General features: G+C 39.0%; 1 protein-coding gene across 12 annotated transcripts in view; it reads left to right on the forward strand.

Annotated features, from left to right (window-relative positions):
* The window catches only part of Erc2 (ELKS/RAB6-interacting/CAST family member 2), a 909407-nt gene that overhangs the window by 501122 nt on the left and 395013 nt on the right, over nucleotides 1-13272 (forward strand). For all 12 annotated transcript variants that reach the window (XR_016533027.1, XR_016533028.1, XM_090320748.1 and 9 more), the window contains one exon: nucleotides 779-914. Coding sequence is in view for 10 of the 12 variants with exons in the window: in XM_090320748.1 (XP_090176874.1) it covers nucleotides 779-914 (136 nt within the window). In the remaining 2 variants the exon portion in view is untranslated. The remainder of the gene's footprint in view (nucleotides 1-778; nucleotides 915-13272) is intronic.

Below are 13272 nucleotides of genomic sequence, written 5' to 3' on the forward strand. Positions count from 1 at the left end.
GCACTGGGGGCTTGATTTTACACCATGATTTGCCTATGTGTTGTTCTGTTTGAACTAAGTGTTGACAGTGTATTTGATTGGAGCTTTGTAATTGTTATTTTTAACTCACAATAGTGGACTATGACCTCTGAATATAAAAACACGATGCAAAGGAATAATCATAATTAGTACAGCAACCACTTAGAAGAAAATAAATGTCCCATTAGGAACAACAGGGCCCTCTGTGTCTTAGCCCAACAACCTTTGCAGTCCTATCTCCCTTATCCCACTTTCCTCCTAATCTGGATTAAACTCCCTGCAACTTTTTATTTCCCTGAAGTAGCCAGCACTTCCCCTGCCTCGGGAATTCCATGTGGTTTTTGCTCTCTCTGGGGCCTTCCTCCACTTGCATTTCTCCTGGCTAGCCTTTGGGTCTCGACCTAGGAAGGCCTTTCTGGCCTCCGTACCTAAAGCCATCTCCACCTATCCCACCACTTCTCATGTGCATCTCATCCTTTCCCATTGAATGCTTTTTATTTCCTTCAACATTAATTGTGTTCCTCAGCACTTTACTGTGTTCCTACTGGATATTATGCTTCAAGATGAGGTCAAGAATGCACCTGTCTCATTCACCATTCATTGGGATCTCAGTGCATACTTGCTGATGAGTAGAATATTCTGAGGTCCCAATGTTTTCCTGAGCTCATGTCAAGATATTCTGTGTTTAGAAATTCTTAAATCAGTTGTGCTAACTTTATCCAATGATTGAATGTAATCAAGCTATGCTGGCTTTCCTCAGGCATATGAAAGATCAGAATAAGAAGGTGGCCAACCTCAAGCACAATCAACAGCTAGAGAAGAAGAAAAATGCCCAGTTGTTGGAAGAAGTCCGCAGGCGAGAGGATAGCATGGCTGACAATTCGCAGCATTTGCAGGTGAGTGAGGTTTGCCATTTTAATTCCTAAATAGTTGAAGATGAACTTTCCAAAAATAATTTCCATTGCTGCAAGAAGGTAGCCACATAAATGGTGGATTGAACTTTCCCCTCAGTTTAGCTCAGGAATAAGAGTAGGTCTTTTTGAATATGAAACATTTTATTTTACATGGTACCAAGGAGAAGCTGACTGTGGCAGTGCCTAGAAATGCCGAAATTCTTGGTTCCTGTACCTCACATTAAAAGGTAAGAAATACAATTCTATGTTGGCAAGAAGCTTAACACAGAGAAAGTTCTCCTTTTTAATTTATATTTAAGTTGCTTGGGGGTGAGTGTAAGTATAAGAGAAATGCCTGTGCATTATCCCAAATGGTATTTGGAAAAAGTATTTCTTCTGATTTCAGACAGTTTACAAACCTTTTTGTATTATGTTCAAAATTCGGAGCCTCTGAGTCAGATCATTATTTTATCCTTTTCATGACCATAGTTATCTCTCAATGACATCTCCCACTGTCTCTCAGAAAGCAACGGAATGACTAAAAAAACCAGTTTTCCTCATTAAACATTCGTATTTTTGGCAAAGGCATGCTCCCCATTTGCTCAATAAAACATTCATGCTAAAACAGGGCATTTACTTTGAAGTTCCTTTATTTATTCCAGTGTGCCTTTAAACAGAGCATTTTAAGTTCAACTTGGATGGAGTTCATATTAAATTTTGCTTATTAGCTAGTGTCTCTCCCTGGTTATATATTAGGTTTCCTCCTTGGAGATATAAGTAGTTAGATAATTACAGTATGTACCCATAGTACATCTTTTTAATTGACCAAAAGAGAAAGAAATAATTATTCCAGAGTAGGAAGTACAGGGCAACCACATTGCACGGTAGATCCTGGATGGAAGCTACTTGATTCCTATTGGTATATTTTTCTTCTGTACCTTTGATATGCTTTTTGGTTGTGTACTGCCACGTTCCCTTTGCATAGATGATATATTGGAGTTTTCAATGAATAGCAAAATTATAGGCTCAGGACCTCTACTGAGTCTGGACCGCCTCAGCAAGGAATATACCTTAGTCAAGTTCCTGATTTCCCCAGTGTAGTAGGCAAATCACATCCAGAGTTCAGAGTGTCTGTCAGTCCTCCCATCCATCACAGATGTTAGATTTATGCTAACAGCAGTGATAATAACCACAGATTTTTGGAGCAGTTTGCTGATGGTTTTTTTTCCAGGAATATATTTCTCTTTATTCTCAGTAACAGTGTTGGTGATTTTACATTTGATTCAATTAGTCTCAGAAAGATTATGGAATGTGATCTTAATAAAGGTGGAGATAGAGTGGAGCTGTGGCTCAAGGGGCAGGGCCGTAGCCTTGAGCTAAAGAGCTCAGGGATAGGGCCTAGGCCCAGAGTTCAAGCCCGATGCCCCACAAAAAAACAAACAAACATATATATATATTCTGGGGCCAGGAGTTTGACCTAGTAGTAGAGTGCTTGTCTAGCATGCACCAAGACCCGGGTTCAATTCCTTGGTACCACATACATAGAAAAAAAAAGCCAGAAATGGTGCTGAGGCTCAAGTGGTAGAGCCCCAGCTTTGAGAAAGTCCAAGGACAGTGCTCAGGCCCTGAGCTCAAGCCCAGGACTGGCAAAAAAAAGTGAAGATAGATGTGACTCTAGGTCTTCTTGCCTTTAAGAAACATTCATTGAATGTTTCAATATGGTGGACACTGTGCTGTACCTACCACAGAGTGGCTGCTATCTCATTAAATCATGTGTTTCCTGAGCTAGTTAGGAATACATACATGTGCGGGGACAATAGCTAAAATGTGAAAGAAAAAAAAGAAAGAAAAAAGAAAAAAAAGAAATCTGTTGCTGCAAATGCCAGTTTTTCGGATCTTCTAACAGGGCTAGCATGGATTTGTTTCCTACTTGCAGAGACGCTGTTGTCTTTGTTTTCTGCAATCTCAGGAAGGCTGTTTACAATTGGTAGCTGCCAGGAGAGTGACTTTATATAGTCGTTCTAATATTCAAGAACTTGATATATTCATTGTCCAGACTATGAAGCTCCTGGGAAGGTATCAGCCTCACCTAGATCTCATGCGTTGAATGTGGAAAGATAATATCCCACAGGAAAGAAGTCTGGAGGGCTTAAGAAAGATACCGCTTATTGCATGGGATAGAATCCCTGACCTAAGACTTCATCCTAACTCTGTCTATCACTTAGGTGATGAGAACACTGAAGGATTAAGAAGGTAGGGAAGCTGTGGATGGCAGAACTCATCCTGGATCTGGTGGGTTCTGAGTTCATTGAGCTAAAGGGCCGTAGGAAGGATTCTTCAGGTAAAAAAATTGGTTAGAAAAGGAACAGCGCTTAGGAGAAAAAAGGTGAAGTCATGAAACAAACCATAATAATTCAAGTGATGATTATGGCAGTCTCCAGTGAGGTACATATCATTATCTTTGTTTAACTGACTCCAGTCAAACTGATTCCATTGCCTGGTTTTCATTACAAAAGCTTCAAATTTTACTAACCAAGTGTCCTTGGGAAGGTTACTTATCCTCCTTAAGCCTCATCCGTTTCCTCATCTGTTAAGCAAGACTGATAATTGGCTATACTGGAGTTGCTGAGAGGCTGAAAATCAATATACATAAAGAATTTAGCATTGTCCTTGGCTGAGGCTATGCTCAGAATGAGTGCTAATGATTAACGATTGATATAATAAAAGAAGAATAACAAAAGGAACATTTACTGCCTCTTCTATGGAGGATGATTGCATAGCTATACTCTGATAATTCACTCAATGTTTTTCTGTTTTCTATATATAGCAACTTCTTTTCTAAGGACATATCTAGTTATAGAAATTGATGTCTTGTTTTTGCCCGATGAACTTTCATATAGCAGTATTTTCTTACAGCCTTAATAAGTACCTCACAGATTTATTCATAAAAGATAGAATGATCTGGAATTGCTTAGCTGCATTCTTGACCACCCCAAATAAAGGATAACATTTGAAATGCAATAAAAAGTAGTCACAATTAATTTTGACAAAAATGTCTCTGATTCAGGTTAATAGAGAATGAACCTTCTACTGGCCTGGACTTTTAAGCAGATGTACCTAGAGGCAGCTGTTGCTGCCTTTTGAAAATAGAACTTTGGAGAGACCTTCAATTTTTAGTAATATGCTTATTTTTATTAAAGAATTTATTAACATTTATTTTTACATTTGTTTTTTTAACGGTATGTTCTACTTAAACCCTGTGAGTATAAACTCTGACTTGATTTGGTTGTTTGGGTGGTGGCCATAGGTTTTGCACCTGCTGTATTTGACTGATTGTTCATTCGTATTTTGTGATGATTGAACAACCCAGATCAATGATTTCAACTAACCAAATAGATATTATAAGCAGAAAAATTATCAAACATCTCAACAATAATAACTATTGAATTGGGCTGCAAAAGAGAGATCTGAGATGAAGCTAGTTGGTATGAAAATTGAAAAGTGGTTCTTGAAAAGTGTGGAGGAGAGGTCAAGGGTAAGAAGGCAGACAAATGAATAAACGAGTGGGAGAATGCCATCATAATATTCAATGCATACCTTATGAAATTAGCAGAGGGATTCAGTTAGGAAGGTTGAGGGAGAAAGATGTAGTTATGAACTGATTTGTTGACTGGTAAACCTGTTGCACAACCACTTAAAAGTTATAAAATACAAATTTTAATAATTACAGACACCATTGAATACCTAGTTTTTACATCATTTATTATTTAAAGAAGCACACAGTAGCAGTAGGCAAAAAGTGGGTTGGCCCAAACAAGATGTCACAGTAGGAAACAATTCACAAATCAGACTTTATTTCTTAAGTCAATGTTGCATGGCAGGAATTGCCCCTACTGGCTTCAATGTCTAGGCTTAATAACATAAGATATGGATTTGTATGAATGGTTATGTTTACTTTTTAAAAATTTTTGTTAGAAATGTATTAGTTATTGCCATATCACAGCCACTATACAGCATACTCTGGCCTAATGGTAGAGTGCTTGCCTAGCATACAGAAAGATCTGGGTTCAATTCCTTGGTACCCCATACATAGAAAAAAGCCAGAAGTGGTGCTGTGGCTCAAGTGGTAGAGCTCTAGCCTTGAGAAAGTCCAAGACAGTGCTCAGGCCCTGAGTTCAAGCCCACGACTGGGAAAAAAAAATATATATATATATATATATATACATACTCACTTTAAGACATTGTTCTCCTTGCTTTGTCACTTGACTGAGTGGCCCAGCTGCACAGGGTCATGTGGCTGAATCCTTCATTACTCACTGCATAACTGAAGGTGCTCTATTTCAATTCTGTCCATGCTAAGGCTCAAGACGCATTCCTGACCAAAGAAACCCTCTTTGTGATAGTAGCAGAGGCAGAAGGAAACAAGAGAAATCATGCCAAGTGTCATAAAACCTAGTCTTGAACTGACACTGTGATTTCCTCTCCACTTCAGTGGTCAAAACAAGACACGTGTCTATGTCAGGGAATTTTCTCTACTTTTGTGGAAAACACTGTAAAGGAGGCAGGTACAAGGAAGGTAAAGAATTGAGCCTGATTACTAAAGAATTGATTTTTTAAAAGTAACCAAGTTTGTCTGGGCTGGGAGTTTGGCCTTATGGTAGAGTGCTTGCCTAGCATGCACGAAGACCTGGTTCTATTCCTTAGTACCACATACATAGAAATGGTGCTGAGGCTTAAGTGGTAGAGCTCTAGCTTTGAGAAAGTCTAGGGACAGTGCTCAAGCCCTGAGCTTAAGCCCAGGACTGGGGAAAAAAAAGTAACCAAGTTTGAAGAGTATTTCTTTTTATAGGAAAAACAACATAGATATAACAACCAAGTTTTGCTATAATTGGCTATATTGTGTTGGTATAATTGACATGGAGAGGTGGCACCAGTGAGTGGTCTTTCAAGACTTAGGTGAATATTGTCCTCAGGTGTGTCCAGGGTTGTGGGAACTCCTGATTGTCCAAAGTAAGCCATACATTGTAAATATTTCTGTGAAACCCGAGGGTTTTAGAACTTTGGCTCATTTTTTAAAATAATGTATAGAAACAGTATTTTTTTAATGAAGACTCTAAGCAGGAACCCTAGATAGCTCAATTGACCCGTTTGACCCACTGAAGAGAGATATAGCTTAATATTAGTCTAGAGTCTTCATTTATCTGAAAATATCTTGTATTACTCTTTCTCAAGGATCACCCATGAACTAAAAGAAAATAGAGGGGCCGGGAGTTTGGCCTAGTGGTAGAGTGCTTGCGTAGCATGCACAAAGACCCAGGTTCGATTCCTTGGTACCACATACATAGAAAAAAGCTGGAAGTGGTGCTGAGGCTCAAGTGGTAGAGCTCTAGCCTTGAGAAAGTCCAAGGACAGTGCTCAGGCCCTGAGCTCAAGCCCAGGACTGGCACACACACACAAAAAGAGAGTATATTTTCATTTTAACAACTCCCTTTCTTATTGTTTCTTCTTCCTTAATATCATTCTTTCTTCTTCTTTCTCTTCCTTTCACTTTTTTGGGAGGAGGCAGTATTAGAGTTTGAACTCAGAACCTTGTAAGGTTCTTGTTTCACTTTCTAGATCAAGGATGGTTCTCTCTACTTGAGTCACTCCTCTACTTCAAGCTTTTGCTGGTTAATTGGAGAGAAGAGTTTCATGGACTTTCCTGTTTGGGCTGGCTTTGAACTGGGTGCCAGATCTAAGCCTGCTGAGTAGTTAGTATTGCAAGTGTGAACCACAGTATCAACCATAATTTAACTTCTTTAATCCATTCTTTTTCGTGTAGACAAAGAGAAGAGGAAGGGAATATTAAAGACCTATAGAGTTAACTTGTTGCTAGTAGCTTACACTGTCATTCAAAGCCAGCCACGTCAGTAAAATCTGTGAGAGTCTTATCTCTAATTAACCATCAAAGAAACCAGAAGTGCAGTTGTGGCTCAAGTGATAAACTGGCCTTCAATAAAAATTTTACTAAGGCACTGAGTTCAAGCCCCAGTATCAGCATAAAAAAAAAGATCTCTAGAATTAAATGATTTATAGCTCAAATACAAGTTCCTCTCATTAGTAAAGTACCTTACGTAAGATAGAGCACTTCTGTGACCCTGGCTTTTCTCATCTGTGTGTATTATAACTCCTGACTCCCTGGATGTGTTAAATAGGACAAGGTCTGGGAAAGAGCCTAGTATCACCTCTGCTTCATATGGAATTCAGTTATTAGAGCTTTCTTCTGGGGAGACTGGTAATGAGCTTTTAACCGTATAAAATAGTCACCACTGGGACTATCACACAAAAAATCCTTTGCAACTATTTTACACTGATGAGCAAGACAGATATAGAGCACACCCTAGTAAATGAAAGTTTCCACAGATGCCTGACAGAAACATCCGAGGCAACAAGGAAGAAATCTTCAAACATTTGTAAAGCTCACGTTGAACCATATGTGAAAGAAGAATGTGAAAGCTTGTGATTTTCTCCTACTATTCTATAGAACTGTTTTTCAGGACACAGATTATGAAGCAGGTCTGGCCCTGGGGCTTTAGACTTCTGTGTGTCCTGTCAGAGTCTGCATGGAGAGTTTTCAACAAGGTAACTTTACAGAGATTCACACTAAGTCATCATTACCAGAGTAGGATGCCTTTGTTTTTTTTTCCCCCCTCTCACTGTGTACTTCTTTTTCAGTCCCAGTAGACATCTTTGTAAATTTTGATTGTGTTTTCCACTGCTCAGTTTATTGAGTTAATGAGCTAAAATTCTGAGAAATGCTCAAGCAAGTACTTTATACTCCTTTTCTGTTGTATGTCTGCAGAATTCTCTTCAATTATTGCCTAAAAACTAAAGTCTGTTCTTGTGTGCTTCCGTTTCCAAATTATAGGTTCCCAGGGAACTGTAAAGTTCTTCTTTGCCAGTGGTTAAACCTCAGTATGATCAGTTTAAAAAGAAAATGAATGTTCCTATTTATTCTTGTCCTTTTAGTACAGTTCTAAAAAGAAACTAAAGAAACAAATAGATTACAAATAAAGCAAGAAAGAACTTTATTGTTTTCATTTATGAAATCCTATGTTGCCATAGAATTAGAATTAGCTAATAACAAACAAGATAAACTTCCAAGATGCATATCTCTCAGGAAAATATATAGTTCATTGTGAAGTTCCGAAGGACCATGAAGTTGTTACTTTAGGTATCTTAAGCAGCAATTTTTAAGCCTTCTATCTATATGTTCATCTCTATGTCACTGAGTTAAGCTCATTTCTCTTTTAGTTCTCTGAACTTAAAGATCATTACTCTTAGTGTGATCCATGTTTATGTGTTATGGTACACTTACCTAAGTACTGCCATTAGAAGAAATCTGACCAGCAGAGTTCAGAGATTCATCATTGTCAAAACACATTTATTTATTGAGTTCCTCGTTTTTCATGGCTCTTTGGTAGGTATGGTGTGAGGTGATTTAGGAAGGTTCCATTTCAGCCATCATTTTCAACATATGGAAAGATGAGAAAGGTCATCCTAACACAAGTTTCAAAAGAAAACCTACATCTGTTCCAACTTCCATTAGAATTTAACATCATAATTTTTTGTACACGGTGAGGCATTTTATAGGTTTGCTTTGCAGTCTTCTACATTGATGCATAGAATTTAGGAGGATCCGTTCTGGCTAAAAACCATCATGTTGCTGAATTATAAACTGAATTTCCTCCAACATCTCCAGACTCAATTCATTGATTCAGATGAAAAGAAATGAGTATTTGTGAGTGTGAAGAGACTCTAGAGTACTGAAGATTAGTGCAGAAGGCCTTTCTTTCCTTGGGGATTTATTCTGACATTTGTTTTGCTTTCATACTATTATGCCCCTGCATGTCAAAAAATGGCTTTTGTTATCATAGGTTCCTAAAGGTAGTCTCCAAAAATCTTATTTGACAATCAGTTTTCTGGTAGTCTTGAGTTGAGATTGCTACTCTGTAGCAATTCATAGACTGTCAGGGATAACAGGACATCCTGTGCTGTATATTTAGGAGCTACTCATTTGTTAACAATGTTCCAAGGAATCTAGTGAAATCATGTAAATAAAAGTGTTGTACTGGAGTTCTTCAGGTTTTTTTTTCTTCCCGGTAAAGTATGACTTGTTTTTCCAAATGTTCAGTGACTTGCATATTTCTTCTACGAAATGTCTTCTGCTTTTTCCTGTGGATTTGTGACCTAATCCTCCACTTCATACTGCCCCTCTGTACAAACACAGTATATTTCCATGGAAAAGAGAGGTTTACCCTTAATCAAGTGTGGCCTAATCTACCTACTAAATTACCCCCTGGAGACAGAGGAGGCTCATTATTCTTTTCTGAAGGGTTTTCAGGTTTCACTCCATTAGTGGCTCCTTAGCAGTCTCAGAATAGTGAATGTTTGTTTGCCAAAGGCTGAAGATCCTGCAGGATGAAATGTAACATACTTCTCAAATGAAATCATTGTTATTGGGGTGGGGGAATCTAGAATGACAAGGGGTGAGGGGTTGGAAAGTGGAATCTTGCTGAACCCATATCATATTCTTTACTCATTCCAAAGGGGCTACTGAGGAAGTTGGAACTGCCATTTTTGTATTTATATTTTGAATATAATTTTTATTCTCTTTAAGTAATTGGACAAAGAGGTTTCCATTCACCGTCTTGATCCAGGTCACCCTTCTGTCATTCTGTTCTGTTTCAGTCCCACCTGTCCTCTTACATTACCTGATTCCACTTCTGCATGTGTGCATAAACATTACGGATGTCTCATTTTGTGCACTTTGAGCCTTTAAATAAGGCCAGGACAGTGTCTCTCCTTTGGTGAGCCCCATGGTCACTGGACATAGACAGCAAATTATGAAAGTGGACATGGTGTGATTTGGAAAAGACAAGGCCTGGCATTGTAGAATCACCCTTTCCTCAGTTTACCCCAAGCTATAACCTTGTGGTTTGGACTATAAACTGGAGACACCATTTTTATCTTTTTCTCAAAGTCACTGTGATGATCAGTTTAATCAGTAATAAAACAGCATGCCTCTCAAGTAAGAATCTTTTCTGGTTGCTTTCCAAAGTGTTTTCATGGTTAATCTTCATGTTGCTTCATACCCTTAACCTTCAGACTGAGGAGCAAGTTTGTCCATCTTCTTAGATGACCAAGCTGGCACTCAATTCCTAAGTGACTTACCTAAACTCATGGATTACATCAGAGGAAGAGCTTTGAGGAGCCACTTCCTGTACAAATCTGAACAAAGTTCTGAAGGGATGCTGAAGAAAATGCTTCCTCAGGACAAAGATCCTGAGCCAGCAATCTTTACTTTAGTAGCTACTGAGCAATTGGACTTACAGCATGTGTACATGAGAACAGCTACACGTTTTTCATTCTACTTAGACCCATAAACACCTGCAGTGTGATTTGCAAAGTAGACACAAATGGAAGCAGTACTGAAAAACACACCCCTTGAAGGCAAGGGGATAAGAAGAAATTCTGACAGCACGTCTTATTTCTTCTAGGTAGTATTTATGTAATAACTCACACACATGAGGCCCATGTAATTTCTAGGGAGTAATTGTGTTCAACATGCATCAAAAGAACCAATCCAGTTAAACCCGTTATTCCAGGCCAGATAATTAATGCAGCTTTGCCCTGAGATATGGCTACCAGAAGCTGGTCAGGGGGCACCTGCAAATCACAGGCATGTCATGCTGACATCAATAACCTTATTCTAATTGATGTTGGTATTTCAGCACATCGCTACCCAAGGCAGAGACCTGGGGCCTGGTTAATTTTTTTTTCAATGTTCACTTTGACTTATGACTTGTTCAAGGCATTGCTAAGCTGTGTATTCAAACACTTCAGATTAAGGAAATGACAATCAATGCCATAGGGAATGATTTAGATGGAAACCTTGCAGAAAGAAAATATAACTATTCCTATTCATTTCCTAGTCTCTCCTGTAATATACATTTGGGAAGTTGGTAACTTGAATTTATGATATTTTAAATTTCTTCTCTGCTATTACACTTTACCTCCACATCTTACTTATTTATGTTGTCCAGGGAAAAAAAATCCTACAAGGTTAAGCAATCATAATTTTTTCTTACTAAAAGGACCATAGACATTTCAAATACCAGCTCCTTGTTTTGCTGGAGAGGGAAGTAAAAGCAGTGACGTGCCCAGGGTTCTGGAGTGAATTCTGGGCAGAGAGGAGACAAGATCCCTATGCCTTTTACCTCCTTGGCTAATATCATTTGTGTAGTTTACTAGTTCTATTACTTCGGTTTGTATTCAATAGATCTGAAATATTTAAATCCTCAAGCTCACAGTTCACTATGCTCTACATTGGATTTTATATCCAAAACAACATAAAATTACCCTTAACAACAACCCAAAATCTGTCTGTTTTCTTTGCTTTGAAGTCAGAGTCCTGCCATGTCACTCTAGCCAGCTTCAGTTTGAATACTCCTTCCTTAACCTTCTGAGTGCTACGATTAGAAACATGTGCCACTGCACCCTAAAAACTAACTGTATCCATATTTTATAAATAGGATATTCCATTCTATCCTATACCTTGCTTGTGTCTTCAAAACTCAAGTAACTAAACAAGTGGTAAAGTGGCAGTGGAGAAAACTGCTCTGAAAACAGCTTACAGAATTGAGGACTCTTTAGATGCTAAATAAATTTGCCTTAACTTACTTTTTTTTGAGGGGGAGGGTGGGTCTTGGGGCTTGAACTCTGGCCTGAGAGCTGTCCCTGAGCTTTCCAGCTCAAGGCTACCAACCTACCCTCAAGCCACAGCTCCACCTCCCATTTTCTAGTGATTAATTGGAGATAAGAGTCTCACAGATTTGTATTGCCCGGGCTGGCTTTGACCCTTGATCCTCAGATCTCAACCTCCAGAATAGCTAGAATTACAGGCATGAAACACAGGGCTTATTTTTAGCTTTGCCACTCTTCCTCATCCACAAAGAGATATTACCATTAAAGAAACTTGCAGTCTTTTTTTCTGGAAACTAAATGTAGATTTCTTGCAAAGTTGAGCAAAAAGAATACTGGTTTATCTGCTCTTGGCTGTTCAATGAAGAGTAGGCCAAAATTAATGTCTTTCTTTGTATTTTCTGGACATCAGGACTCCTCCTGCAGGGGGCTTAGTGGGAAAGGAGGGAAGTGAACTGGGCACAGGGAAAAGTTAACAGAAATATACCTGGAGGAAAGTTCTCATCTGTTCCTTAGAGGCTTAGCAACCTCTAAATGAGTTCAGAAAGCTGGTCTCCACATCCCATCATCAATAGGCCAATGTATAGGTCCCCCCTGGAGAGGAGCATGAACTTGGGCAAGGCAGCTTTGAGAAGGCACACCCTGGAAAGCCAAGGAGTAAGTCACTACCTCAGACCCGAGTGCTTATTTGGGCTATTTCCCACTGGGCCTACGTGGGTATAGAACTGCCTTATTTGTCACCCATGGCTGGCATCACAGTTCATCTCAAGACTTGCTCATCTAGCACCATTTATTCCAATACAAGGAACCATTAAATACCAATTCCTCTTGTTCAGGTTATTCTGGATAGAGTTGGCCTGTTTATTTTGATCAACAAACTAATGAGATTGCTACCCAATTTGACATCTCATCTGCTGATGAGAAAATTGAGACTCAATAATAATGCTGGATAGAAGAAAGAACTGGCCTCAGTCGCAAACTGGACATGTCTCCCTCTTTGGTGTGTAACTATTCTTTATATCTTTTTTCTGTAACAGTAATTTGTAGCATAGTGGATGTGATTATTAGAATGCTCCTGAAGAACTGACGTATTAGGTGCCATAAACTTAGATAAGGCAGATACTTCCCAGTAAGGCAATAATGAATGAAATTGAATTAAAAGCTGTCATGTGTGTTAGGCTTTGCTTTAGGGTTTCTTGAGGACTTTTCTGTGCCATGGGTAAGAAAATACTTCACCTTCAGCAGTCTTAAGATCTTTTAATTATAGGTGTCCATTCTCAGCTTCAGAGTGAGCACATTCTGCTTCACTGAGCCCTGCTCTGGAATAAAGAAGGCAGAACTAAGGTTGTGTCCGCAAATGGGGCCTTGGCTTATAACCAGAGCCCTACAGAATGTGACTGCCTCTGTGTAGGCCAGAGATGAGCATCAGACAGGAAGCACAAGTCACTAATGAGCTTGAGTAAGTTTGTCACTTATAGATGTATTGTTATTTACAGGTGGCTCCTTCTAGCTCTGAGATTTCTGGGGCCTGGGACTATTGAAGGATGATTTAAAAACACTTCGGAAGAGGGTGACTTGTGACAACCCAGATGTGCTGTAGCCAGCATGTAGCTGGCCT

The sequence above is a fragment of the Megascapheus bottae genome, chromosome 2 (assembly GCF_031878675.1).
Source record: "Megascapheus bottae isolate mThoBot1 chromosome 2, mThoBot2.hap1, whole genome shotgun sequence".
NCBI lineage: Eukaryota > Metazoa > Chordata > Mammalia > Rodentia > Geomyidae > Megascapheus > Megascapheus bottae.